Below are 28,000 nucleotides of genomic sequence, written 5' to 3' on the forward strand. Positions count from 1 at the left end.
GGTCATACACACTAGTTACATACTATAAACGATGCCCTTCCCGCCATTTGTTCCCTAGGCCTTTCCCATACGAAGCGCGAAGAGAGAGAGAGAGAGAGAGAGAGAAGTGAGACTGTAGAATTGTGCTTCAGTGCCGTCAACTCAATTACGATATCAATCTTCACTCTTCGGTAGAATCGGCGCGTGTAACTCTCAAGAAAAATGGAGGATAGGGTTCCGGCGACAGGGATGCCGAAGCGTCTAGAAGCGGGTATTATTTCAAAAATCCGGCTGGAAAACTTCATGTGCCATAGTAACCTCGAGATCGATTTCGGTGACTCCGTTAATTTCATTACTGGTCAGAACGGAAGTAAGTTCTCTCTTCCTCTTTAAGTTCTGTTATGTTCTCGTTTTCCCCCTTTACCGTAATGGAAATTGCATAAAGTCTTTGAGTTCCGAGTACCTCTGCACCCATCATTATTCCTCTGTGAGAATGCACGCGGACTTAGTATAAATATTATTTTTTCATAATTTGTGTGGCCTAGTGGTCTATAATGAAGTAAGAGGAGAACCAAAAAGTCTCAGGATTTGATCCCGGCGGATGCAAAAAATACTACTTCTTCCGTTCCAATTTATGTGTCTTGTTTGACTTGACACGAAGTTTAAGAAAGAAATAAAACTTTTGAAACTTGTAATCTAAATAAGCCATAGATGTCTGTGTGGTTGTACATCATGTTTAAAGTTAAATTGTTCTTGAAGAAGGAAGTATGATATTCTTTTTGGACAGATTAAAAAACAAATATGACACATAAATTGGGACAGAGGGAGTATATGATTTCTTCTCATTTGCTTAAGCTATGGTGGGCAGAGTTACTCGGTATCTGCGCTAGCGGGAGATTGCAGGTGCCCGATAAAATATTGGAAGAGCCAGCAATCTGGCCCGAACTCCACATTGATAAAAAAAAAGAGTCACTATTGCACACTTTTTCCAGAATTAAAAGGATAGTAGGTACACCGTGCTATTGAGTGCAAACTTGGTAAAAATTTGAATGTTTATAATTTATCTGCTATTGCCTTTTTTTTTTGATGAAGTAAGTTGTTTCATTAACAAAAGGCATCTAGGAGATGCAACGTTACAAGGAAATTGGAATGCATAAATACTACTCCCTCCGTTTCCGTTTCAATTTATATGAACCTGTTTGACTGGGCACGGAGTTTAAGAAAAAATAAAGATTTTTGGAATTTGTGGTCCTAAACAATTCAAAAAGGGGCTCAGAGTATTTGTGTGGTTATAAAAGCTTCTCATTAAGGATAAAATTGTAAGTTTAAGCAAAATTGTTTCCAAATTTAGAAAGAGGTCATTCTTTTTGGAACGGACCAAAAAGGAAATAGGTTCACATAAACTGAAACGGAGGTAGTACTACATGTTAGTCCCTCTACATCTTGTCATTCTAAGACAAAGGAGCTAACAAAATCCATTAATTGGTCAGTACTGATTACAGTAGCTAACTTAGTCCAGCAAAAAAGATTGAGTAAGCATTTAGCTTTGAGAACGTGATTTGGAGTTGAGATTCCATCAAAACATCTGCAATTCCTCTCATTCCATAAACAACAAAAAATAGCAGCATAGATCATCAACCAGATCTTTTTTATGGTCTTATCAACTCTCCATAAACTCCAGCTCATGTGTGTATCTCTCAAATTCTGTGGCATGACCCACTTTAAACCAGAAAGACAGTAGAACATGTTCCAGAGGTCGGTGGCCACTGGGCAGTGCAAAAATAGGTGGTTGACAGTTTCCTCATTTTCCATACAGATGTAGCATCTGTTGACCAACTGAAAACCTCTTCTGTTTAGGTTGTTTTGTGTTAAACATGCCTCATTGAGCGCAATCCAGTTATGACAAATGACTTTAATAGGTAGCTTAGTCTTCCATATTAACTTCCAGGGCCATGCATCTAACACTTGATTCTGAGTACCAAATTGTCTGTAACATTCTTTCACTGTGAAGGTGCCCATTCTCCCCCAACATATGGTGTCGGGTTGGTTCACATCCATATTGAACCTTTCCACTTTTGCTAGCATATCCATCAGGCTATCCACTTCCCAGTCCTGCACTGTCCTTCTAAGATGAACATCCCAATTACTGCCATTTCTGTTATGTGCTATGGAGGAATTTTTGTCTAGAGCAATCTTGTATAAGCTAGGATACTCATCCATGAGAGCTGTATAGTTTAGCCATTTGTCTTTCCAGAATCTGATGTGAGCCCCATTACCTGGTTTGAAAGAGATATTTTGAAAGAATTCATCCCCCAGTTTACTAATGTACTTCCAAGGACCCACTCCATATGGTGCATTAGAACTATTAGAACTCCAGTTGTCTCTTTTCCCATGCTTGGCATTGATCACCTTCTTTCAAAGGCTTGACTCTCCTGTTCCATACCTCAAAGCCATTTCATTAGCAGACATTTGTTGTGGACAACTAGATCTCTGACTCCCAGACCTCCATTTAGTTTTGGTTGTGTGACTTTGCCCCACTTTATTAGGTGGTACTTTTGAGTGTTGCTATTGCCCTCCCAGAGAAAGTCTCTCCTGATTTTGTCCAATTGCTTTAGCACCTTCTTGGGAATAGAAAACAGTGACATGTAGTATGTTGGAATGCTATCTAGTACACTATTGATGAGAGTTAATTTGCCCCTCATAGAAAGATCATAGAAAGATATTGAAGTTGCCAAGAAGTTAATTTCCTTTTGAATTTTTCAATAGCACCATTCTATACCTCACAATTTTTGAATTTGGCTCCCAATGGAAGGCCCAAGTATGTGGTAGGTAGTGACCCAATACTGCAGCCCATGATACCTGTGAGCTCCTCTATGTTGGGCACATGATTGACATGATAAATTGTACTCTTCAATACATTGACATGTAATCCTGATAGAGCTTCGAAGAGAAGTGTTAGATTCAGGTACATAACTTGAGATTTCTCGGCCTCACAGAAAATCAAAGTGTCATCAGCATACAATAGGTGAGAGATAGTGATTGAGTTCCCAATATCTGAGCCTATTCTGAATCCCTGAATCCACTGTAATTCTCTGGCCTTCTCCAACATCTTGCATAGCCCCTCCATGGCTAGAATGAACAAGAATGGGGAGAGTGGATCTCCTTGCCTAATCCCTTTCTGGGGTGAGAAGAAGCCTGCTGGTTCTCTGTTAACAAGCACCGAGTACTTAACTGTTGAAATGCTGAATTTGATCCACCTTATCCATTTATCTCCAAATCCCATCTTCCTCAGTATAGAGATTAGATAAGCCCAGTTCAACTGGTCAAAAGCCTGCTCTATATCAAGCTTGCACATAATGCCCGGGTGTCCAGTTTTAATCCTCCAATCTAGAGCCTTATTGGCTACGAGAGCTGCATCAGTTATTTGTCTGTGTTTGATAAAGGCATTATAGTGACTAGAGACTAGCTTGCCAATGACCTTTTTCAACCTTTCTGCTAACAACTTGGCCACAATCTTATAAACACTGTCAATAAGACTTATTGGCCTGTAATCTTTAAGCTCTATTGCCCCTTTCTTTTTAGGGATCAAGGCAATGAAAGAAGCATTGCATGATCTCACCACGTAGCATTGCTGATGGAAGTGATTGAGTGCCCCCATTAGCTCTGACTTGATGAACTCCCAAGTGTTTTGAAAAAAAGCCATAGCGAAACCATTTGGGCCTGGAGCTTTGTCTGATGCACAAGATAAAATGATAGTATGTACTTCCTCTTCCTCAAAGGCTTTCTCCAGCATTTCCCTATCTTCCCCTAAGAGCCTCGCCACTTCAACAAAATTGGCAGTTGGTCTCCGCTCCTTATTCTCTGTGTATTTATCTGCTATTGCCTTAAATCTAGTTTGCTTTGCAAAGCAGGAGTACAACTTCCCCAGATTCATTTTCCCCTAGTGTATGCGCACAGTCCTAATTGAAAACGCGCTCGTACTTGTCTGATCTACCTGGGTGCAGGGAATTGCAGATAGGTGGTTCACTCTTAATAAGTGGGGTGTCAGGTTGGGATTAGAGTGGCAGTTTGACGTGCACAGCAGAGGGAATCGTGTTGTCAGCCTTTAGTATATGACTTGAGACCGGCCCTCAAGAGTGTAGCCTAATGGTTGATGAAGTGGGAGGAGAACCATGAGGTCAAAGTTTCAAATTCAAATCTAGGCAAAAAACACAAGTAACCTGGTACTTGTGCTTGTGGGAGGTAGCGTATACCTGGTGGAATTAGTCAAGGTGTACGCAAGTTGGCGCGTACACCACCATTATAAAAACAAGAACTTGAGACCAAATAACTTAATTATTTTGGTTAAAGAAAAATTTACTTCTTGAGCCGAGGGTCTTTCGGAAATAACCTCTCTACTCCCTCGGGGTAGGGGTAAGGTCTGCATATACGCTGCCCTCCCCAGACCCCACTAGTGGGATTTTACTGGGCGTTGTTGTTGTTGTAAAGAAAAATTTACTATGTGTGAATCATTGACTAAGTTGGTGTTTGCTTTTCTTATCATTTCCATGATGTGGCTTGAGAGGATCTATTTGTAGTTTTTGTACTGGTTTTTGATTGGTGTAGGTGGGAAAAGTGCTATACTGACAGCATTATGTGTGGCATTTGGGAGCCGCGCTAGAGGCACACAAAGGGCCAATACACTAAAGGATTTTATAAAGACAGGCTGCAGGTTTGTTATTGTTTGATTCTTACCTCGTTCTATTTTGCAAAGAAGCATTTATTGTCCTCTATTTGTGGATTGTGTTAAAAGCTTTTGAGTTTATTTTCTAGTTTTAAATTACTGTTAGAACTTAGAACCGATGAAGATAAGCTTTAGAGGAAATGCCCGTCTGATGTGATTCATGGATAAAACAGAAAGTTAAATATAGATTAATATCTTCAGTATATATCCATGTTATGGAGGCTTGAAAGTCGAATGATTCTCTTCTTAATTTATCAAAAAAAGAAAACATTGAATGAGTATAGCCACAAAAAAAAGTTTTCTTTCTATATATAAAGAAAATGGAAACAAACAAATGGATACATAATATCATAAATATATACCGGGGAATTTCTTTTATTTTCTTAATGAAGTAGGAAATACTATTCAGTCTGGTATTCATCTCATTAATCATCTCTCCTTTAGCTAGATAATCTAAGTTGAATTCTATGTTTGAGTTTCTACTAATGTGCTTATAAGGTGCTGGTAATTTGTATCTATTCACAGCCATGCCCTTGTTCACGTGGAAATAAAAAACCGAGGAGAGGATGCTTTCAAGGCAGAAACTTATGGTGACCTCATAATTGTAGAGCGCAGGATCTCAGAGTCTACCGGTTCTATCGTTCTAAAGAATTACCAAGGTTTTGTATTGTGATTTCAATAGCTCTTTCTAGTTGATAGAATATGCTAGTATCTATGAACATATAGAATATGTAAAAGGACAGCAATCTAAAGTTATGTGATATTAGAAAGCTTATATCTTGCTTTTTACTGAAGATATCTGTCAATTAAGATGTTATTGTCTCGTGTGCTTGCTTATTTTTGTTTCCTGAGATGTTCTGTTGAAGAATTCGCATTACAGAACTGATGTAATTAGTTGTTGGTTATTGCTTTTAAAAAAATTCCTGGTAAAGTAAATTTTTAGTCATAAACTTTTGTCCAAAGTCCAGCTGAACCTTGTTTTCTTCCTTGATTTTTTTTTTTTTTTCTGAATTTGGTTTGGCAGTTTGTTAGGGTCTTCCCGAAGCACATTGATATGGAAATTCGTTTGGATATCGTACTAGCTTTGCTCAACTGGATTTGGGAGTAATTTGTGTTGATATTGGTTGTGTGGCCTGATGAATTTACAATATACTAATTCTCTATCTATCTGTGTCTGTTCCTCCTTTTAAGTTCCTAACTTTAGGAGTTTAATCCAATTCTTCTGAAATTTGAAGACCAAGTTGGACACCAAGCCGTGCAACATTTGTGCATCATGTTTTCAGTTTCCAGTTCACAAATTCTAAATCATTGCTTTTCATGTCACATTTGATGATTCATTTAATAATCAAAGTTAAGAAAAGTTCATCAAGCTTCCAATTTATGCTTGTGGAGGCAGAGCTCAACTAAACTATGTTACCTTGCTTATTATCCTTGGCTCATTGGGTGGAGCTTGTCGATTTCATGCTGGATCTTCTTGTTTTTCCTTATCCTTTTTTCCTTCTTCTAATGGCATTTAACAGGTAAAAAGGTGGCTGCCAAAAGAGAGGAACTCCAAGAACTTATAGTTCATTTCAATGTGAGTGCATGCCTAGACAGAGAATTTGTTCTTAATTTATTGGTGAAGCTTAAGCTTTACTTCTCCAAAACTGATAGGCTTTTTAGTTTTTATTCCTTAATAAGCACGAATATGAGCAAGTGCAGGGAATCATTGACTTCCTTTTTATGCCATTATAGAAATTAGGCGTTTAGTTATTGTGCATTTTTTATTATGCAGATTGACGTGGAAAATCCATGTGTAATAATGAGTCAAGATAAAAGCAGGGAATTCTTACATTCCGGAAATGCCAAAGACAAGTTCAAGGTGAGGGGCTTAATAGCTAACATTATCAGGTGATGCTTGTGTAATTTGATCTTCCACTTGGTAGCCTTCTTTCTGCTGTGTTTATATTTCGTTCTGAGTTTAGAGGTTGGCCAGCATTGTTCGTTGAACTTTGTCTTTTTCTGTTTCATGTTTTTAGTTTATCAATGACTACTGCTTAATGGAGGGAGATCCTATTTAGTGATTAATCTGCCACTATCATGATACTTTGCAGTTCTTTTTCAAGGCAACACTACTTCAGCAAGTGGAAGATCTTCTGATTGGTATTCAGGTTCAATTGAAAAACGCAAATGAACTAGTTGCTGAACTGGAGAAATCAATAAGTCCTATAGTGAAAGAACTTGATGAGTTGCAAGTAAAGATTAGAAACATGGAACATATAGAGGAGATTTCTCATCAGGTAGACTTGTTGAAGAAGAAATTGGCATGGGCATGGGTATACAGTGTAGACAGGCAGTTACAAGATAAAAGTAAACGGATTGAGGAGTTGAAAGGACGGATTCCCACATGTCAATCTCGAATAGATCAGCATCTTGTAAGTGCTCTGATTCTTCCCTGAGAAAGTTATGCTCAGAGTCATAATGCCTTTGTTATAACCGTCTCTTGAAGCTTTCTCCTCTTCTGCATATGCTACCGGAGACTTCTTCATTTCTTTGCTGTAATGTTTATTAGTATGACAATCCTGCCCTTGTTAGAAGCGGCTGGCCTTAGTGCCTTTCTGGAGATGGTGCTATCCTATATATATAAAAAAGAAGTGGATAATAAAGAGTAGAGTGTTATTGTTCTTATTATATTATCAAATGAGAACGAACATCAGTAAATATACAGCAGAGACATAAGTTTTTTCAACCAGCGACATATCCTAAATTCAACAATGAATTTGAATAATTATGAAAGAAAATTGAATTTATCGATTGATCTTTCCGCTATTGTCAGACTTCTGTTTCTTTCTTCCTTATGGATTCCTGAAGTAACTAATCTTCCCCTTCCTCGTGTGTAGTAAGGTGTTGACTGGTATGCTAAAGAGCTAGCGTTGGATACTGGGATAAAGAGCGTAAGCCCTGAAGTGAGGTTCAAAACATGTTGAGCACTTCGCCTCGCTTTGTGGGCGCTTCAGTGTTGCATCAAGGCTCTAAGCCATACTTTGCCAATGAGTGTAATCCTGAAAAGACAACAATAATTAATTCATACTTCACTTCATTATAATTTTTTTCCAATTTCTTTGTCCATATATTTGTTATTCATGCTTATAATTATTGGTGTTAGACTACACATACATATTTTTACTCTTTCTCTAGTTGCGCCTTTTTTCATTAAAGCCCACACTTTACTTGCGCTTTGCGCTTAAAGTCCCAACGGACCCTGGAGCTTTTTTTGCGCTTTTCGCCTTTGATAGCACTGCTTTGGTTGCATCCCCTGCCTTTGATCTTGTCCCCTGATCTCTCCTACTTCAAAAAGGGCAAATAGCGTGATAACCGTTGTCCAGCCATTTTCTTCTGCTTGACCTGCACTGGCTTCAATGGCTGCTCCAACTTTGTCTTTTTTCTGTCAGGCAGATGGAGCAGAAAGGTTATGTTTACTCTTGGGATTAGGAATTTCAATGGCCCTTTATTTAATTTTTATGTCTTTGGTTTATCCGAACTTCTCAGGCTGGTCCTCCTGTTGTGAGTTAATGGTTATCCAGGCAAAATTTTGTGCTGCCTTCGAATGGGCGTTTTCTGCTGAAAGCTTGGTCCATTTTTTTTATTTATTATGGACTTAACTAGCTTTTGGCCTTGCTTGTGGACCTACTTAATCGATGTTTAAAACACCTTACTGTACTTGCTTCCTCTGACTGTATATCTTGTCCTTGCCTTGACTGTGGGACCGTCTGCACTGCTAGTGGCTTCTTTAGGGTTTTCCTGATAGTTTCTTGCAACCAGCTCTCTGTATTGGCTGCAACCTGTTTTCCATCATGATATTGTTGTGGTTTAATGGGTTGGGCACAATTTTGCTCCTTTCCACCAACAACCAAATATTGTTAAACAAAACATTCCGTCGGCTATTATAACAGACTTAGAATGGCTGACTCGTCCATTTCAAGTGAGTAGTTTCACTCGACATGTCCTCTCTTCCACTAATGTGATAGCAACATCAAGGAGTCTGTCACACAACTCAACTATTCACCGTAACTGGTCAGTCGTAAGCCAGCAATGCAAACAACAACATCAACAAACCCAGTGTAATCCCACAAGTGGGGTCTGAGGAGGGTAGGGTGTATGCAGACCTTACCCCTAGCTTATGAAGATAGAGAGACTGTTTCCGATAGTCGTAAGCCATCAATGCGTATTGCAATAATCTGCTTTTATCTCCTTCACACATTTCAACCTCCTTGGAAGGGCTTGTGGTCCACGAGGAGGAATGGGTCCCCCAGCTGCCAATGTCCTTCTCCAGTACCCATTTTGCCTTAAATGCTGATGGATTTGAACATTACAACAGCTTGCTTAGTGGAGAAACTCTCAATTGGGCTGAGACGTGCTATTACCTTTTCTGCATGTGGATATTGTCTCTCAGGCGGTACAACTTGCTTGTCAATGTTCTGACTAGACTTGCTTTAAGAACTCCTTTCTCCTTTCCACTTCATCCATAAAGCCTGAGCATATGAACTAGGCATTTGGACAATATTTTGTTGAAGTTAAAATAAAAGGCTTTTTGAAATTGAAGTTGAAATTAAGTTTGTGTTTGGGAATGAACTTCACTTGAAAATAAGAGGGTGATTTATGATTGGAAACCATTATTTCACTTGAAACACTCCTCAAACTAGCAGTTCAGTATTTCAAATAAATGTTCATCATTTGCAAATACTAATGTCTAACCAGTATTTGCAATACTGATGTCTAACCAGTATTTGCAATACTGATATATTTGTATATGGCGAAACAAGATATATTTTCCTTCTAAATAAAGAGTTGGCCATGCTGTCATAACGGTGCACACAGTGTATGTGATTTTTTCTAGTCTGATTCAGTGGTTTCTCATATTCTTTTCTCCTCTTGTTTTTCAAAGATTAAATATCTAAATAGCTAGAAGGAATTAGGGGATACATTCTCTCTCTCTCTCTCTCTCCCCCAAAGATTCATCTAGCTTGAGTCAAATACAGGATAGGTAAGATATTGTTGCTATTCCTTTCTGTACCAACCTCCACTACTTTGGGATTGAGGCGTTGTTGTTGTTATTGATCTCTTTCTGTACCAAAGTCATAGAGGTCTTAGTGGTTAGGCGGTTACGGTAATTTTACTTGTGATCAGAAGGGAACATTCACAATTTGTCGTTTGTATTCTGTGGTGAAACTTTTGTTTGTGACTGCATTTTCTACCCTTCTCTTTCTCTTCTTCCATAGTTCATTTGTTACTTCACATTGCTTGATCATATGATGTCTTATTCCTAGAAAAGCACTAAGCAAACTTGGTTTGGTTGACAGAGGAAGATGGAGGAATTGAACGATCAGTTGGCCAAGAAGAAAGCTCAAATTGCTCATTTGATGGAAAAGACATCTGAGGTGAGGAGGATGACAGAAGAGTTGAAGCATAGTCTTTCTTCGGTATGTGAGCACTTCTCATATAATTCCGTTTCTGATTTGGATAGTGTTATTTGATAAGTATGATGATTGAATGATTGTTTTGTTGTCGTCCTAGTTTTGAGTTTTAGCTGACTCCCAATTCTGCTACTCTTGTTCTTTATACAAAAACAACTATGCCTCAATTCCAAGCTAGTTGGAGTCGGCTATATGAATCCTCATTATCCATGTTCATCCTTTTAGACCTTGTTCGTTATACTGAAAGAAATTTGTTCCTTTCCTTTGTCTCCTTACATATTGTCCATGTATAGCTGGGAAATTAAGTTATCAGTGTGTATATATAGATCATCTTCGGTGGTGAACTATTTGTACAAAGTACTTGCCATGTGTTGCTCCTTCGACTGCGTATTTCCTGTTGAAGATGACTGAAAGCTGTATCTATTCAAATGCTCTTTCTCCACTTCTATCTTGATGCCAAAACCTTTCTTTAATATGTGAATTTCGTTTGGTAGGCTACAAAGGAAAAGCTTGAGCTGGAGGAGGAGTGGCGTCGTAGAGGTAATTACATCCAAAAGATGGCAAAACGGGTCAAGATGCTTGAACAACAAATACATGATGTGGATGAGCAGAATATTAGAAATACACAGGTTGTCTACACTGATTTTCTGTACCTCCGCGAATTGATACTTTATTTAATTAGTTCTCAGTACACCCTGATATTGCAAACCTAGAAAGAAAGTCTGCTCCTTATAGAAATGAATGTAAGCTCTTTCTGACCTATTCTTTTATTTCGATCCTTCAGATATTCCTTTCAGCCTTTCTTGGTGTGATTTGGTACCTAGTTTAACTGTAGCTTTCCAGTATTTAAGCTAACAATAGTAAGTCTACTGTACAGTATGGAATTTTCACTGTACTATCTCAGAGGGCAGGGACAGATGGGTGAGGCTTTCTTATGCTATATGCTGACTTTGAGGCTAGCTAGTAATAATGACGCAAAACACCTCTATTTTACTGCCAAGAGTTGTTGTGATCACCCAAAAAGGTCGTTCTCCATGCACCTCAGTTTTACAGTCAAGAGTTGTGATCACCCAACAAGGCTGCTTTCCATGTCTGGGGCTCATGCAGAAGCTATAATTTGTAGACATTTCTCGTGTAAGCGCTGCAATTTGGGCAGAAATGTTGAAAGTGATTTTGACCTCAATAAATCTGCTCATTCTTGAGCCGAGGGTCTATTGGAAACAGCTTCTCTACCTTACAAGGTAGGGATAAGGTTTGCATACACGTTAGCCTCCCCAGACTCCACTTGTGGGATTCCACTGGGTTTGTTGTAAATCTGCTCATTCTCTATGAGTAGCATAGCCTTTTGATATAAAAATGATACTCTGACGTGTTTCCAGCCAGGTGAAAAAGGTGTTTTTTCAGATAATGTCTGTGCCTCATAAAAGCTGTTACTGTAATGTTCGGTTCCATTGTGTGATTCTGGTGTTGAGATAAAAAATAGTCATCCAGGATAAATGTGTGTTCCATTGAATTCAATTCTTCAGCTGACTAAATGTGGGGTTTATGTATATCTTGTGGAAATGATTTACATGCTTCTACATTCCAATTTACTGTAGGCCGAAGAACATGATATGGAGGTGAAGCTGGAGGAGTTCCAAGCTGAGGTTGATAAGGCTAATGTTGTATTTCAAAGGTCATAGGATATGGTGTTTAAGAAATATTTGATTGTGTTACTGCTTGACTGCTTCACGAGTACAGTTCCTTTTTTTGAGAAATTAATCTCTTGATCCAACTGAAGTTTTGAAGCTGTAATATGGCAGGTTGAAGAATGAAGAAGTTACCTTAATTGAGAAAATCAATCAGGCGAAGGAACAGATAAGCAATATCGTTCATGAGGTATGAAGATATTAGCTGATTTTCCTCTTTTGAACAAGCATGCCAGAGTATGAGGAAAGTTTTCCTGACTTTGATAACCTTGTTGATTAATGCTGTGTTCTTTCTTACATCTTTTGTAACAAGACGTTGTAGTTCTACTGTCACTATCCAAAATTGGCTGATTTTCCTAATTGTTTTTCCATTTTTCTCTTAATTTTCATTTTAGGTGCAATTTATAACTTTTGCTTTGGAAATCTTGGGCTTATACTATTATTCTTGGGCTCTTTTAGATTGAAGAGAATGACAAGAAGGATCGTGACATACGCTCTCGCATTCGTGAGCTTCAACTTCATAAAAGCAACAAGGTATCTTAGTTCTATCTGTCGAGGATTGTTCTTTATTCATCTTAGCTTGCTTGGAGGGAGAAATTCATTTTGCAAAGTTCTTAGGTTCCCCAACTCTAACAATTGATACCTTAGTGGTCTTCCAAATTTTATTAGTTACTTGGGTTTGTATCTTGACACTGTCATATGATTTTCTATTGACCTATTGTTAAATGGTAAATGAACCATTTTATTTACCACTTTCAACAATAGTTTCAAAGATCATCAGATAGAATTGTATATTGGCTGTCAAGAGCTCAAATATAGAGACATACGATAGCTAAGAGAATTAAACATAGGACAATATATATCTCAGTGACGTATAATGCCATCTTTTACAATCAACCCTTTGTTTTTTATTCTTATCTTTGTCGAATGAATGCAAAGAGCACCTCAATATTCTCTCTGATTTTTCTTGTGTCTTCTCTGCTTTCTGTTTACATCTGCCTTCTTTAGCTTATTATATCAATAAGCTACGCTTTCATCATTTATTAAAAGATCTTCTCTGTCCGAGTGTTGTTCAATTGATGTTAATAGACTTGAGGGTGGAAACTTGGCATGACGATAGCCATATACATAAGCAAGCAGAACTGTCCTGCAGTTTCTGTTGTTTTTTATTCAGCTATCTGTGGAGTTTTTCCTGTTTTCTTATGTATTAACATGACAAGAAGATTAATATTCCAAATCTCACTTTAAGAGGAAGTTTCTGATTTTTTTAACTGTGCGGTTAACACGCAGCTTAACTTAATATAATACCCAACAGGGTTGGAGGCTAGAGTATAGAAGATATTATCAGGATTGTGAAATTGACAGAATATCCTGTTAATTGGAAGAGCCGAAGAGGTCAAGGAACTAACAGCAGAATATAACTTCATATCCTTGATGTTGGGAGTAAAAAGTTGTGGGTGATTCTCAGTGAAGTCTTGTTACCATGCATTGCAAGGAAATGAAGTCACCATGACTGTCCTTGGAGATGATAGGGGAAAACAAACCATCTATTTTTGCAGTGTATAAGTGTAACAACATTATGGAATATGGAGCATGTTACTTTAACTTTTCTTATATCAAGTGGTTGATACCAAGATCTCTGAAGGAAGCGCTTTTGAGCTGGTCAGGTTGGAGGACTGAAAGAATTTGGCAATATTTGAAATAGAACTCGGATGCATTTTGTGGATCTTTTGGAAGGAGAGGAACACTACGTGCTTACAGAAGGGAGCAAAACACACACAAATGCTTGTGTGTTTTAACTTCATCATGCAACATGACAGATGTATTCGATTCACTTATCTATAAAAGTAAAAGAAAAAGAAAACAAAGATGTATAAAATATCAACTCCTTTCTTGGAACTCTTAACTCTCTAGGATCTATGGGAGAGGAGGGGGGTTCATGCACTTTTTTAATCTCAATGTAAATAGTCAGCACCTCCTTGTTTTGTCTTCAATAATTTAATACAATCATCGACGTACAAATGGAAGGAACTTTCTCTAATCAATAAAAAGAGAACTATGTCTTATTATTGAAGACTTTTTTAAATCATAGGTTATACCTTGTTCTTGTCAATTTAAGTTGTAAAGATGATAGTAAAATAAATGAAATTTTATTGTGATTCACTTTTGGTTTCAACATAGATGCCCGGTGAGTAGGTATGAGAGGCTAGCCATGGTGGGACTGAGGAGAGGTGGGGGTAGGCCTAATAAGTATTGGGGAAATGTGATTAGGCATGACGCGCAACTTCAGCTTATTGAGGACATGGCCCTTGATAAGAAGTTGTGGAGGTCGAGAATTAGGGTAGAAGGTTAGTAGGTAGTCGTGCGTGTCTCCTTTTCATAACATAGCTTTACTATTAGTCTTGTATTTTCATTTTCATTCTTTCGCTTCGGTTATTATCATTTATCTTGCTGTTGTTATTGCTTGTCGTTTTTGCTTCTTTTCATACGGGGGTCTATCGGAACAGTCTCTCTATCTTCTCAAGGTAATGGTAAGGCTGCGTACACTCTATCCTCCCTATACCCCACTTTGTGGGATTACACTAGGTTCGTTGTTGTTCTTCTGGTTTGTGGTCCACCTCTGGCAGCATAAGAATCTGTATAAGAATTTATACGGAAGTAAAAATTAAAGACTTATTTGCATTTCCTAAATCATTATTTTGTCTTTATTTCTTTGCAAACCTTTGTTGTTTGTACTAATTTCCTTTTCTCAGGTTACAGCCTTTGGAGGAGGTAGAGTGATGGGCCTTCTGGAGGTGATTGAAAGACATCATAGAAAGTTCCAGAGGGCGCCGATTGGTCCAATAGGTGCTCATGTGGTATGTGATGGATAAAATTTATTGTACATCTGTGGAGTATATCTTGTCCTGTTTTTCTTTGCTGAGCTTACAAGCAACTGAAGACTGATTCTTCTTTTGTCATTTCCACAGTCAGATATGGTCATTATTCCATTATAAATGTTTTCATTATCCCCTCAGTTTGTTAGGGTTATTTACTTTTACAGTTGGCCATCAACATGAACGTACCAAATGGAAAAAATTGTACAAAAGTGGTGAATCTTTTAGATTGTTATGTACCTTAGAGTTAAGTATAATAGTTAACTAAAACATTGTGCTAAGAGGGTGAATCTGTTAGATAGTTATGTAATGAAGATTAGACTTAAATGTAATATAGTTGACTATGTATATGTTTCTACCTTGGGTAAATGTTAAATTGTACATTAAAACTGTGAATTTAAAACGATTTAGGCCTATGGCATTGGAACTCTCATGCGCTCCTCTCAACTCTTTCGCCGCTCTCTTATTCTCATGGCATCTATCACCAATGAAATGTCTGAATAATATTCCTACAAGTATGGTCTTATATATTATGTGCTTCTTCCGCAAAAAAATAGGATTACTGTCCTTCAATTTGGAACCCTCAGCATCATTCTTTACATGCTACTTTACTACCCAAAAGTCATGCTAGAATTGGCATTTCTTTCAGCTTTTAGGATCTACAGTTTGCCTGCCTCACCTCTTGTCCATATTTCTTGCAACAACCTCAAGTTTCGTGTTTTGTCCCAAAGCTCCATTCTAAGAACAATTCCACCTGCCACAATTCAAGTGAGAACTCAGTCATAGTAGCTTCACTAAGAATAAGACAAATTGTTATATAACAGATCCAAATGAAGCCGGCGGATTGTACAAAAGAACAAAAGCTAACCTACTGTTAATATAGTTTAGAAGAAAAGTAAGCTCATTTTTTTGAAGGATTTCCAGACTCGGATTGGTGTTTGTAGCTAGGTATACCCTCTGTCCTCTTAGGCATTTGTAACTGATAACAAATTTCCTTTATAGTCGAAAAGGGAGATTTTTGAGGGAGCATATCATATACTTCACTGATTGTTAGTTTGTATTTGAACGCAAGCATAGAAAGAGGCATGTACCCAAAAGGAGATGTGCTTGGTTATTGCAGGTAGAGCTATCCTCTCGTCCAGGGAGCCTTTTTTTGGCAAATTGTGCAATTTATGTATTAGTGTTTAATACTTTCGTCAATTCTCGTCATTTAAATCCTCCTCAACCTCTGTTTGTATGTCAATTCATTCTACTGAAAAGTGAAACCAAATTAAAATGTAAGGTGATCGCTTCTGTGAACCAAGTTTCAAACAGCTGCCTGTCTGCATTTTCCCTCTGCATTTTCCCTCTGCATTTTCAAGGGGAAATGCATGCTACAGAACATAGAATGGAGCTCATCGTACCTTTGGATGAAATACTGGAAACCCTCTCCTCAATTAACTGTATATTTTACTGGAACCACTCCCAATATGCTTTCCATTTATGCATGTGAATAGGTATTCGACTTGGCCTCCTTGCTACTCTTTAGTTCACTTGTCCTGAGATTCTGTAGTATAACTGTGTCAGATCTACACGAGATGCCCTCCCATAATCACGGTTCTTTGCCCATGCCCTTTTAATTTTTTTTCCATATTATTCTGCCTTCCATGTAGTATAAGTGGATCTGTGGTTTCTTTGTTTTCTATTTCCTGTATTGGTTTTAATTGCATATGCAATTAATATGTTTAGCTTTCTTGCTTGTTTAACTTTTGAGAGCCCATGCTAAACATTTATCAACTTGTTATTGCAGACCTTGGTTGATGGTGACAAATGGGGTATTGCTATTGAAAGTGCCATTGGCTCGCTGCTTAACGGTTTTATTGTAACGGATCATAAGGATTCCCTTTTATTAAGAGCTTGTGCAAGGGAAGCGAATTATAATAACTTACAGATTATCATTTATGAGTTCTCTAGACCAAGGTAATGATCTTGCTCTATATGTTCGATGTATGTATGTATGTTTGTGTGTGCGTGTGTATTGATGAGGATGATTTATGTCCTTACACATCGTTGATGACAATGTATACCAGTCACTTCTGGGTAGATAGATACTTCTCTGGTTTCTGATAAAGCTTTTGCTTGTATTTGTTGGTGTAGGTTGAACATTCCCGATCACATGCTTCCCCGGACTCATCATCCAACTGCAATTTCGGTCCTACGTTCTGACAATCCTACCGTACTAAATGTCTTGATTGATGTGGTAAAGTTGCTATTTCTGTGGGTTAAATTATTCTTACCAAAGCTAAGCTGTTCTTTAGTTTTGTAGCTTCTTACTGATCATAATAAGCGGTTTCGAGTTCAGATTTAATTTATGCGTGGACAGATGATTGCCAATTTGCAGAAAACTCATTTTATTTTCATATCGATTATGTTTATGATAGCTTGGCTTATCCCTGGCAGTCAAGTTCATAATTCCTTTTTTCATTATTCTCCTCTCTGCCGGGGTTTCTCTAAGTTTTTAGTCACGATTTGGGTTCTTATTTATTGCCATGAACTTCAGACTAATTTCCAGTCTCTTGTGTTGATCTTTTGTCACTGTTACATCTGTATTTTTCTGTTGTTTAGGTTAGTTATGCTGATTATGCCTTGATGTTTCCTTTGTCTTGTTAGGGTAATGCTGAGAGGCAAGTACTTGTTAAAGACTATGATGCTGGAAAAGCAGTTGCTTTTGAGCAAAGGATTTCAAATTTGAAGGAGGTTTACACTTCTGATGGGTACAAAATGTAAGATTATGTGGTCTCTCATATGCCGCTCAATTTTGTATCTTCATGCTTGATTGCTTTCCTGTATTCCTGTGAGTAACTTCCTGTCTGGTCTGTTCAAGGTATTGGCTAGGTTGTACATAGTTCGTGTATAGATTCATCAAGTACTTGGCGGGCGAAATTGTTTTTGCCAGTTGGTTTTGATTTATTCTAGATTAATTAAATCTATGAATTGACTTCCATCAGTTTATTTTGTGTGGAGCTGTTTAGGATGACTAACCCGATGCTCTAAACCTGTCCAAAATTTTGAAGTATCCATTCCAACGACAGCAAGTCTGGCAAGAGTTTGTTTATTTCATGGAGAACTGTGGCCATCATTTTAATTCAAGATGGTTTAAACATTATAGTTTGCATTTTGTGAGCCTTAATTAATCTAATTTACTTTTTTTGCATTGCTTGGTTTAGTATTGGCTTGGATAGAACAGTACATTTTGCACTGGCATGATTAACATACTCTAAACTTCCTAGGTTTTCTCGGGGTTCAGTCCAAACTATTCTTCCACCAATGAAGAATGTGAGGAGTGGACATCTTTCTGGTTCATATGACAATCTAATTAAAACTCTAGAAAGCGAAGCATCCGAGGCACAGATGAAAGCTCGACAAACCAGGGGTATGAAGAGGAGTATTGATGAAGAGCTTCAAGGACTCCAAGATAATTTGCAAAGCGCTAAGGTATTGATATTTTTAGCTAAGTGTTCCACCAGAATAATAGCTTTTACTCCCTTTCTAAAGCTGTTACAAGTTTCACTTTGGTTTTACTTATCATAATCAAAGTGTTTTCCCTTTCTTCAGTAGTTCTTCAAGTTTCACTAGGTTCCTTCTTTTTTGTGGGTCAAGGAAGATTTATGGCATCCTCAAATTGAGATCTAGCACCTTCAGATTTTTCTGCAAAAAAAGAATGCTTGCAGCTTGTGCCTCGCCAGAATAGTTCCATGTGACTGATCATTTTCTTGACAAATCAGCTAACATTCAGAAAATGATAAATTAGAGTATCTTGTAAACAAAGTATAATTAACTTGTCTCTTTAATTTATTAGTTGTTCGAATATATTGAAAAGTTGCCTCATTTTTATGATATCTTTAGATTGTTCGGGCAACTCCTCTCTCTGGTTGTTTGAAAACATCTGTGTACCCACATATATATGGGAAAAAATGTGATTTGATTACCTAGTGAAAAAGAAATATATTTCCCACAGCCACTTGAAGAAGATTTGTGAATGTGAAAACCGCAGGACACAGGAGGATCCATTGCTAAGCTTTTAATATGCTTTTCATGGATGGTTCTTTCCTGAATCAAACAACCGATTTAGGTACAACAAGAAACCTTGACTTGTTGTTATTTTTTCTTCTCACAGAGGTTTGCTGCCTCATCAAGAGTAAAACATTGCTAAACCCTCTATAAAGAAAAATACAGGAAAATATGTACTTATGCTACATAGAAATTGGTGATACTCTCATCTAATAGGGTGCGGTATTCTTTCTGGAGCATCATTTGTATGGTCAAGTCGTCAAGACAAAGGTGTTCTTGGTAGTACTACTGACTGTCCTCCATATTCTTTTGGATTTTGATCCATATGGCTCCTGAATAACTTGCTATAATAAACTTTCTTTTAACTAGTTCTGGTAAGAGTAATTCAGACTGATATATGTGAGTGGGGCTTTCTAAGTTTCGAATGATATGACCAACTATTGATATAACCATTAGTTCCTCTGCTCCTGCAGAAGAGGCGCCATGATGCAGAGCGCGTTTTGAGGTCCAAGGAGTTTCGCTTGCAAGATTTTAAAAAGTCATATCTTGCAGAATCTAGCTCCACCGCTGTATCAACAGTAGATGAGCTTCACGTCGAGCAGTCGGTCTGTTCCTCTTTCCATCCTTCTCCACTAAAAATTGCACTTCGGTTTCTGGGTCTTCAGTTTCAAATTCAATGTTTTCTTGATCTTTTAGATGGTATTCCACTATAGTTTATATTTTCTTAAAACTATGTACAGAAAATCCGTGATGAGATACATGAAAGAGAAAATTCATTGGAAGAGCTTCAAGTGAGGCTGAATGAAGCCGACACCAAAGCTAATGATGTCAAAATATCCTTTGAAAATTTGTGTGGTATGCCATTTTTGCTTTCTTTGTCAGGTTGGAATTTCTCCAAGTATATTCCTTCTATATATGCCTTTTAGTAAAAGCTCTTCCATTCTGGAACTGTAGAATCAGCAAAAGTGGAAATTGGAGCCTTGGAGGAAGCAGAGCGTGAGTTAATGATGATTGATAAAGATCTAAAAGACGCAGAATTGGTTCAGTCCTACTTTTCTTATTTTTATTGACACTTCATATTTATTTTTTCCCGCATTGTGATGTTTAATTAAATTCATGGATGTATTACAATTTCAGAAGAAGAATCATTATGAAGATGTAATGAGTAAGAAGGTTCTTTCCCAACTTAAAGGCGCAGAAGAAGAATATCAGGAACTTGAGCACAACCGTAGGGTATGAATAGTTGCTTATATTCATATGAATCCTATGAGCACTAACTGGGATTGACTAAGAAATTATTTATTGTAATACTTACCAAAATAAAAAAATATTTATAGTACTCCATTATCACTTGTGAAGTTTAACTAGTTAAATATAGGCCAGAAAAGCTTGATAAAGTGCTAAACACAAAGGTTCTTAATTAATTAGAATATTTATAGTATACTGGTTGACAATTTTGGCTTTCCTAGATCCTTTTCCTATTGTAATGCATTTGCATTTGTGAGTTTATGATGCTTTCGACTTTATATCATTCTAATTTGTTTTTTGGGCCTGTACGTTTGATTTTTACTAAAAAAATATAGTTACTATTAGGAAAAGAATATTGTCGGATTTCTTCCAACAAAATCTGTTTTTAAGAAGCATCTTCATTGCACTTAGAAATTGGAACTGCAAGTACTTGAGATTTTTTTTTTAAAAATTATTCGTCTTATATTCTGAATTTCATGAAATCACTTAAATGGAGGGATTCAAATTAAGATAGGTGTGGAATTAACCAGAAGTATACTTTTGGTACATTGCTATATTTAGAGATTGATTATTAGGTATATAGATCAGTTACTGGTAGATCTATGTACTTATGTATTTTTGAGTAAGACATTTATTAAGTATGAGATTCCATGAAAGGCCTTAAGTCTTAGCATCCGTATTAAGTCAACAACAACAACAACATACCCAGTAAAATCCCACTAGTGGGGTCTGGGGAGGGTAGAGTGTACGCAAACCTTACCCCTACCCCGAGGGGTAGAAAGGCTGTTTCCGAGAGATCCGTATTAAGTATATTGTATAATTAGTCAAAATGGTAAAGGGAAGTATTAACATAAGGAAAACTATGACCACAAATATTTTCACCACTTACATTAGTAGTTTGGTTAGTTGCTCACTGCCTTGGTCCCCCCTTTCCATGGTCTACCTTATTGGTGCATCTCTCTCTCTCTCTCTCTCTCTCTCTCTCTCTCTCTCTCTCTCTCAACTCCAGTTTCCATTTCATGTCACAGAAAGCATTTTATATTACCTTGCTTTAACTGTATCCCTGGCTGCAGGAGAGCTACAAAAAAGCTTCAATCATCTGTCCTGAAGGTGAAATCGAGACTGTAGGAGGCTGTGATGGAAGCACTCCGGAGCAATTAAGCGCCCAATTAACTAGGCTAAGTCAAAGACTTCAGCAAGAGAGTCGGAGGTAATGATTTGACTGTATTTGATTGGTTACCAATTCAATCTCATTTATGAAACTTCTTTGCAGACATCCAGAATCTATTGAGGATCTCCGCATGTTGTACAACAAAAAAGAACGCAAAATTTTAAGAAAGCAGCAAATGTACAAAGCATTTCGCGAGAAACTAGGTGTAAGTTACCTCCTTTTTGGCTATAATCCAGTCTCCTCCATCTGGGAAAAATAAAATTTGTTGTTGGCTCATGGAGATATTATATTGAAGGACTTCATGTGGCCACAGAGGCTTAACAAGGCATCTCTAGTTGCGTTGTATGTGAAAACCAATCTGATTTTGCTTTGTAATCTTCTTAGAGTACTAAGATGTTAAATTTTGTTTTGCGAAGAAAAATATGTAATGCTCATATGAAGACGCTATGCTTATAGTTTTCAGTGGTTTTCCTTGTGTTATTGATCTTTAATTGAGTACAGAGGGATGTTAGTGGGGGGCAATAAGTTTTGCCAAAGTTGTGTAACATCCTCAGAAGAAGGCAATTTGCTTAAAATCTCAACAAACGAACTTTTCATACACTGGTTTGCAAGTTGGGCATGTGCGCATCTTTGCGCCAACTTGAGGGGGAGTGTTGACCAGCTTAATTGTGGGAGAAGAATAGTATTTTAATTACTAGCTTGATTGTAGGAAGTTTGTGTCCTAATTAGCTGTAACTAAATATTCAGTTGGGTGAAAGGGTCAGGAACCAGATTGTCTTCACTGAAGATCTTTCATTGCCTTGGCAAGTTAGAGCTTACTTGAAGCAATAACAGGGTGGCTTTCCAAACTTCAGAGTTAGGCCAAAGAAGAGTCTCTTCTGTGTTAACCATGGAGGAGTTTAACTATGTTATACACTTAAACTGTTTAGCTTTTTGCTTTATAGTTGGTTGTTCAAATTTTGTAATGGAGGAGTCCTCCCATATCTTAGCTACATTTCTTCTGATCACCTTCATCATGCTCTGGAGGCTATGGTCTATCTCCTCCTCCATGTACTTTTGTTGTTCGATTTATGTATAGGTTAGGGCTATTCCTAACCACCCACCAACCAGGTGGATCTTTTAACTAAAAAAAAATATTCTTTTATTATTTTCTTTCCTAGTATATCTGCATAATACTTTTATATTAATACCCATATGCTTGGGACGTAAAATATACTGAAATTTTTTTAAAAAGGTAAAAAATAATTTTATTTTTAAAAAATGACATGTGGACTGAGGTTTTGGGGTGGGGGTGGGGGGTCAAAGCTATCAAATAGAGTCTAGAGGGTAATTAGGACAGAAAATTATTCAGGGCTGCACCGAATAAACAGTGCCAAGTTCAGGGGTTGATATATGCCTTATTTTTCCTAATTCTTCCAACCAAAGGACCTCTACAGGTTGTATGTTTTTCCCCCATACAGTTGAGTGGTATCCCATAGGTCAAGTCTCAATTCTTACTGATTTTGAATTGCATTTATCTTTGTTTTGATGTTTTCTGCTTTTATACTTGAGTGCTGTAAACAGATAATCGTTGGGGTCTTGTATAGATTATACGCTGCTATTTCTAGATACTTGCTATTTGATTACCTACTAAGTGATTGTTCAAGATTGATTAATGAAAATTGTACATTGAATTCGCAGCTTATCTTTGAGTTAATTGAAATGACTAGAAAGCTCACCATCTTAATATAAAGTCTCTTGACCTCCAATTTTACTTAAGTTTCTGGCTCACAGCAGAGTTGGTTAGGCAATAACTCCTTAAGATAGATGTCATAGTTGTTAGTTTAGTAGTAGCAATTCAGCCAGTATTCATGACACAAGGGGAATCATGCTATATATCAAATCACTGACGTTTCTTCTTAATACTTACCTTTCTTATTGCTTCGTCCAATATTGGTACTCATTTTCATTTGACGTTCTTTTACCCGCTTGCTTTGTGCTAATATAATCCATCTTGTGTCTTGACTTTCTGTTTTGTAAGCGTTATCTAATAGAAACCTTCCTAAATGTATTGTCAGGCATGCCATAAAGCCCTCGAGCTACGATGGAGTAAATTCCAAAGAAATGCAACTCTCTTGAAGCGCCAATTAACATGGCAGTAAGATCTCTATCATTTACTTATCCATCTTATTTACGATTCTTCATTGGTAGTCCCTTCATATCTCAAATTTCTTGTTTGCTAATTTTGCGTTAGATTTAATGGCCACTTGGGTAAGAAAGGGATCAGTGGGCACATCAAAGTTTGTTATGAAGAGAAGACCCTTTCGATAGAGGTGACTTGAACTGAAATGACATGGTTCTGTTTGCCTGAGCTAGTCCTCCATTATTATTATTGCTATTATGTCAAACTGATTCTTAAAAGTTTAATTTTTGTTTCTGCCTGAAATCTTCCGCAGGTAAAAATGCCCCAAGATTCATCAAGCAGCAGTGTTCGTGACACACGAGGACTTTCAGGTTTCCTTCTCATTCTTTACTAATACTTGGAAAGTGAATCCAAGAAACAACGGGCGAAAGCCCTAGTGCAAAAAAGTTGACTGTTAAAGTCACTTTTCTCAAATTTGTATATATACTCACACCACAATCAATCAACTGGGCCTTAATTCATAGATAGTTGGGTCCGCATTGTGATAGCATGTCGTAGTGGTTTGGGAAAGAAGTTTTCTTAACACCTTGAGAAAGATCAACTTTAGATCATTAAATTGATGGGGAGCTGGTTTGTTGCTTTTAATCCCTGAAGTTCATATTTTCTATCTAGATAGCGGCAGATACAATATGAATAGTTCACACATAGAGGATATACTGAGAGGTCTAATAAGATTATTCGGTCATGTCCTATGTGAACTAAGTTAGTAGATGGCATATTTGAACTATTCTATCTTGGCTCATTTACGGATCATTTAAGTGTAAATCATTACTTCTAGTAACGTAACACTGTCATAATCAACACAACTTTGACTTATCAAAAATAATAGTAATAATAATAAAAATCTCAACACAATGTGGAGTTAGCGAACAGTCTAACAGACGTCCTCTTTCGGCAAAAGCCAGCGCTGTTTCCAGTAATCTTCCATTGTTTTCTCAAATCCAAGCTGAGATACTTTAAGAAAGTGTGTTTTGGGTGAGGGATCGCCGTCGATAGAGTAAAAACTTGGAGATTCAAACAAGAAACCAGTGCCATATATAGCCTTGTTGCGATTTGTTTTTTAAAATAAATAAATAAATAAATGTGTGTGTGTGTGTATATATATATATATAGGGATCGCCGTCGATAGAGTAAAAACTTGGAGATTCAAACAAGAAACCAGTGCCATATATAGCCTTGTTGCGATTTGATTTTTAAAATAAATAAATAAATAAATAAATAAATAAATGTGTGTGTGTGTATATATATACATACATACACTATCAGTTAGTGTTTTTTGCTAGTTTTTTCTTTCTTTCTATATTCTGTGAGTTTAAGAAAAAGCTGTTGCGGTTGCTGCCATTCTTTTTTGAAATGTCGATTGCACTAGGTATGGGGCTCAATTTCCAGCTTAGTGAGGATTGTTTGTTGTTTGAGCTGTAATTCTGCTGTTTTTGGTAATACTATTCTTTATTTACCGAAACAAATGCCAATTGCTGATTGAAAGATTGTGCTTTTTTCCATTTCTTTTTTATTTTTGGAATTTTCATTGTTTGATGTTGCAAAGATTCTGAAACTTGATTTGCTCCAACTGTGGGATTCACATTCCATTGCCCATTTGTATTTGAATTAGTTTTTGATGTAAATAAAAGAGTATTCTGGCGGTGTTAAGGAATCCAGCTGTTAAACTGTTGCTGAGACAGAGATTAGTATTAACCACATAGGCAACCTCAGGAAAATTAAACAAAGAGAAGGGAACAAATAATACGAAGGGAGTAAGGGGCATGGCCTTCTCTTTACCTTCTAAATGAATAGGAGCGAAAAGATGTGAAAGGTTTCATAGCAGAAGATATGCCAGAAGGGTACTGTCAGAATGTAAATTTCAGTTCCTGCTAGGTTACTGGCAGAGTGTCACTATTTACAGTAACGAACTAGTAATAAAACGTTACTGTGAGTAACATTTTAAATCTCCGTTTACCCTGCCAGTCATTAGTTTCTGCCTGTTGGAATTTTAAAATAAAATAATAGCTAAAACATTACTGAGACATACGTTTATTCTGTTAACTTTATTCCTCTTGTAGCGTTTGTTATTTTTGTTCTTTCCCTAGGGATATGGACTCGATGCCTTCGTTGAGTATCCTGGTTATTTAGATCCGATGTGAAACTATTTTGTTTTTGTTCTGATGTAAAATCAGGGGGAGAACGTTCTTTCTCAACTTTGTGCTTTGCACTTGCTCTTCATGAGATGACTGAAGCTCCGTTTAGAGCAATGGATGAATTTGATGTATTTATGGTGAGTTTTACAACATGACTTTAACTTTCTTAAAAGATACTTTTCTTGTTAATTAGGAAATAACATTTGGTGGAACTGTGTCACACACCCCCCCCCCCCCCCTTAATTTGGAGAAGTTGCAGTTTTGGTTCTTAGTTATTACTTTATTCCGGTTTAGCCCCTGTATTATACTATTATTCACTTGAGCACATTTTGATGTTTAATTAAGAAAAATGTGCAATTTTAGCCCATCGCTCATTGAAACTAACAGATGTTTTAATGGACATCAACTTGTGCAGTTTCTACACATTAGTGCTTTCAACTTGAAATTAACAGGAATCTGAAATATGCTTCTAATCGTCAAATTTCGCGCCATCATCTTTTGCGTTGTCATTTACTTCACCTTTTATTAGTCTTCGTCCAAAGCCTCCAAATAGAGACCCAAATGACTTAGAGAATGCAACTGGCCTTCAAGGGCAATTGCAGTATACAAGCACGATGCCAGAGCGGGTCTGTCCTTCGTTGGTAGTCTCTATGTTCAATACAAAAGCCATCATCAGTGTAATAAACCTATTTTCCTACCTCGCTCCAGGCTCAAAGGAAACATAGAGTTGGGCATGACAAGTACATACACATCTGGTGTATGTTGTTTATTGATACATTAATTACAATTTTGATGGAGGGCAATGAATGAAGCCTAAGGGATAAAGAGCTTTGTCAGAAGAAGGAACTCATAAAGCTATGTTGAAAGCTGAAGGAATTTACTGTCAGCTAGAGAATATCTCCGACTACTTGTTGCCTGTAATGTTCAGATGGTAGAAACGGCAAAATATTAATAACCATATATCTCTTGAAAGCTAAGTCACAGTTAGGACACAAGTTGGTGTTCTGGATGTTTGTTACTTTTATTGACGTCTAAACCATGAAATTGCTGACTCTTCATTTAACAAAAGGTTAATAAGAAGTCTTTTTCTCTGTCAGATAAATGAAAGAAAGCACTTGGCTGTCTTTTAACTATTCACAGTTTGTCCACTATAACTTCCATATATCGTCAGGGATCACAATGGATGGATGATTATGAATATTTATATTATTCTGATAATAATGAATATGGCTCAAATGGAGTAATGCAGATGCTGCTAAAGGATTGTGATACTTTAAGGTGTTCTTATGTAGATCATATCCTCATCAATTAATGGCACCCCCATGTATCTGAGGATGGATGGATCTTTTGATGCAATCATGGTGGGGTGAACTATTGTAATGGAGGACTGGTTTACAATCATTTATTCCTAATCGTGCACAAGACGGGCATTTCTATTTGTTGAAATTTACTAATGGGTTATGCATCTATAAATCCTTATTCTAGTGGATTGCATGGGAACATGTTTCGTTGCACTAAACATCGTAGAGAAACAGTCTATTGGTTGCAATCTTTAACTTTCCATTAATGTACAGGATGCCGTTAGCAGAAAAATCAGTCTAGACGCTGTTGTGGATTTTGCATTGGCACAAGGATCACAGTGGATATTTATTACCCCTCATGACATCAGGTAGTCTGAAAGCATGAATAAATATTGTCTATAAATCCAGCAACCTGAGTCTTTGCTTTGCCTTCGGTATACTGTCGCTTAATTTGACTTATTTGAACCATGTATAATGAGTATATGTCTCTTCAATTTTTCCGTTCTCCCTTCGGAGTCTGGTAGAGTTAGTTCTTTTTATAATACTGGTTTATTATCAATCCCCATCTAAAAGATTTTCCTTTTTTTCATCAGTCAGCATAAAAACTTTCGTCTAACTAATTGTGTCTTTTTGAAAAAGGAAAATTTTAAAAAGAGTGGGATAATGGCTATTTTCCTATACTGGTTGGAGTGGATTCATCAATTCACTGTAATGTGGCAAGCATTTATTTATCTCTTTACTTTGAATTGGTTGCAATGTTGATCCATCAAACATTCTTTTGTATTCAGTATGGTGAAGCAGGACGAGAGGGTAAAGAAGCAGCAAATGGCGGCTCCTCGTGCCTGATTCGTTTTGCATTTTATTTTGTGGGAGATGGTTATTTTTTGGGGATTTCAGGTGGGCGTGAAGAAGAGTTCGCTAGTGAAAGAGGTCTTGTTTTACTAGTCTTTGGCTCAACATGTCCTAAATGATTTCACAGTTAAATCATTAGAAATTCTAGTGATATATAAAACTAGAAGGTGAGTTTATAAATTTAATGTGTTCTATGTCTAGTCTTGTTTCCAATTTTCTTATTGAGGTACCATTGGTGCTTCTAAATACCGTAGAACAAAGCCAAGCTTACACTGTCCTATGTATATAAAGTCTTTTAGCATGTTTCAACATTTGCTATATGAAAGTATCATGCAACCTAAA

At 37.1% G+C, this 28,000-nt stretch overlaps 1 protein-coding gene across 1 annotated transcript; it reads left to right on the top strand.

The window, feature by feature from the left end:
• Positions 1–4: 4 nt before the first annotated feature.
• LOC107774285 (structural maintenance of chromosomes protein 6B) lies at positions 5–28,000 on the top strand. The gene is made up of 28 exons (XM_075227742.1): positions 5–349; positions 4,585–4,690; positions 5,228–5,361; positions 6,223–6,278; positions 6,477–6,563; positions 6,796–7,116; positions 10,042–10,161; positions 10,650–10,784; positions 11,754–11,830; positions 11,958–12,033; positions 12,303–12,377; positions 14,597–14,701; positions 16,509–16,678; positions 16,856–16,958; positions 17,369–17,481; positions 17,989–18,193; positions 19,243–19,374; positions 19,510–19,624; positions 19,724–19,809; positions 19,907–20,002; positions 21,091–21,227; positions 21,291–21,393; positions 23,246–23,325; positions 23,422–23,500; positions 23,624–23,681; positions 25,545–25,642; positions 27,080–27,174; positions 27,595–28,000. The coding sequence occupies exons 1-28, from the start codon at positions 202–204 to the stop codon at positions 27,650–27,652; spliced, it is 3,168 nt and encodes a 1,055-aa protein (XP_075083843.1). The 5' UTR covers positions 5–201; the 3' UTR covers positions 27,653–28,000.

Source organism: Nicotiana tabacum, chromosome 13 (assembly GCF_000715075.1).
Source record: "Nicotiana tabacum cultivar K326 chromosome 13, ASM71507v2, whole genome shotgun sequence".
Classification (NCBI taxonomy): Eukaryota; Viridiplantae; Streptophyta; class Magnoliopsida; order Solanales; family Solanaceae; genus Nicotiana; species Nicotiana tabacum.

What these genes read in the sequence shown, in the direction of transcription:
- LOC107774285 (XM_075227742.1), top strand. Translation starts at nt 202, where the DNA reads ATGGAGGATAGGGTTCCGGCGACAGGGATGCCGAAGCGTCTAGAAGCG. An exon ending in TTTATAAAGACAGGCTGCAG is followed by an intron (nt 4,691 to 5,227) that starts GTTTGTTATTGT and finishes ATCTATTCACAG; the next exon opens with CCATGCCCTTGTTCACGTGG. An exon ending in AAGCGCCAATTAACATGGCA is followed by an intron (nt 23,326 to 23,421) that starts GTAAGATCTCTA and finishes ATTTTGCGTTAG; the next exon opens with ATTTAATGGCCACTTGGGTA.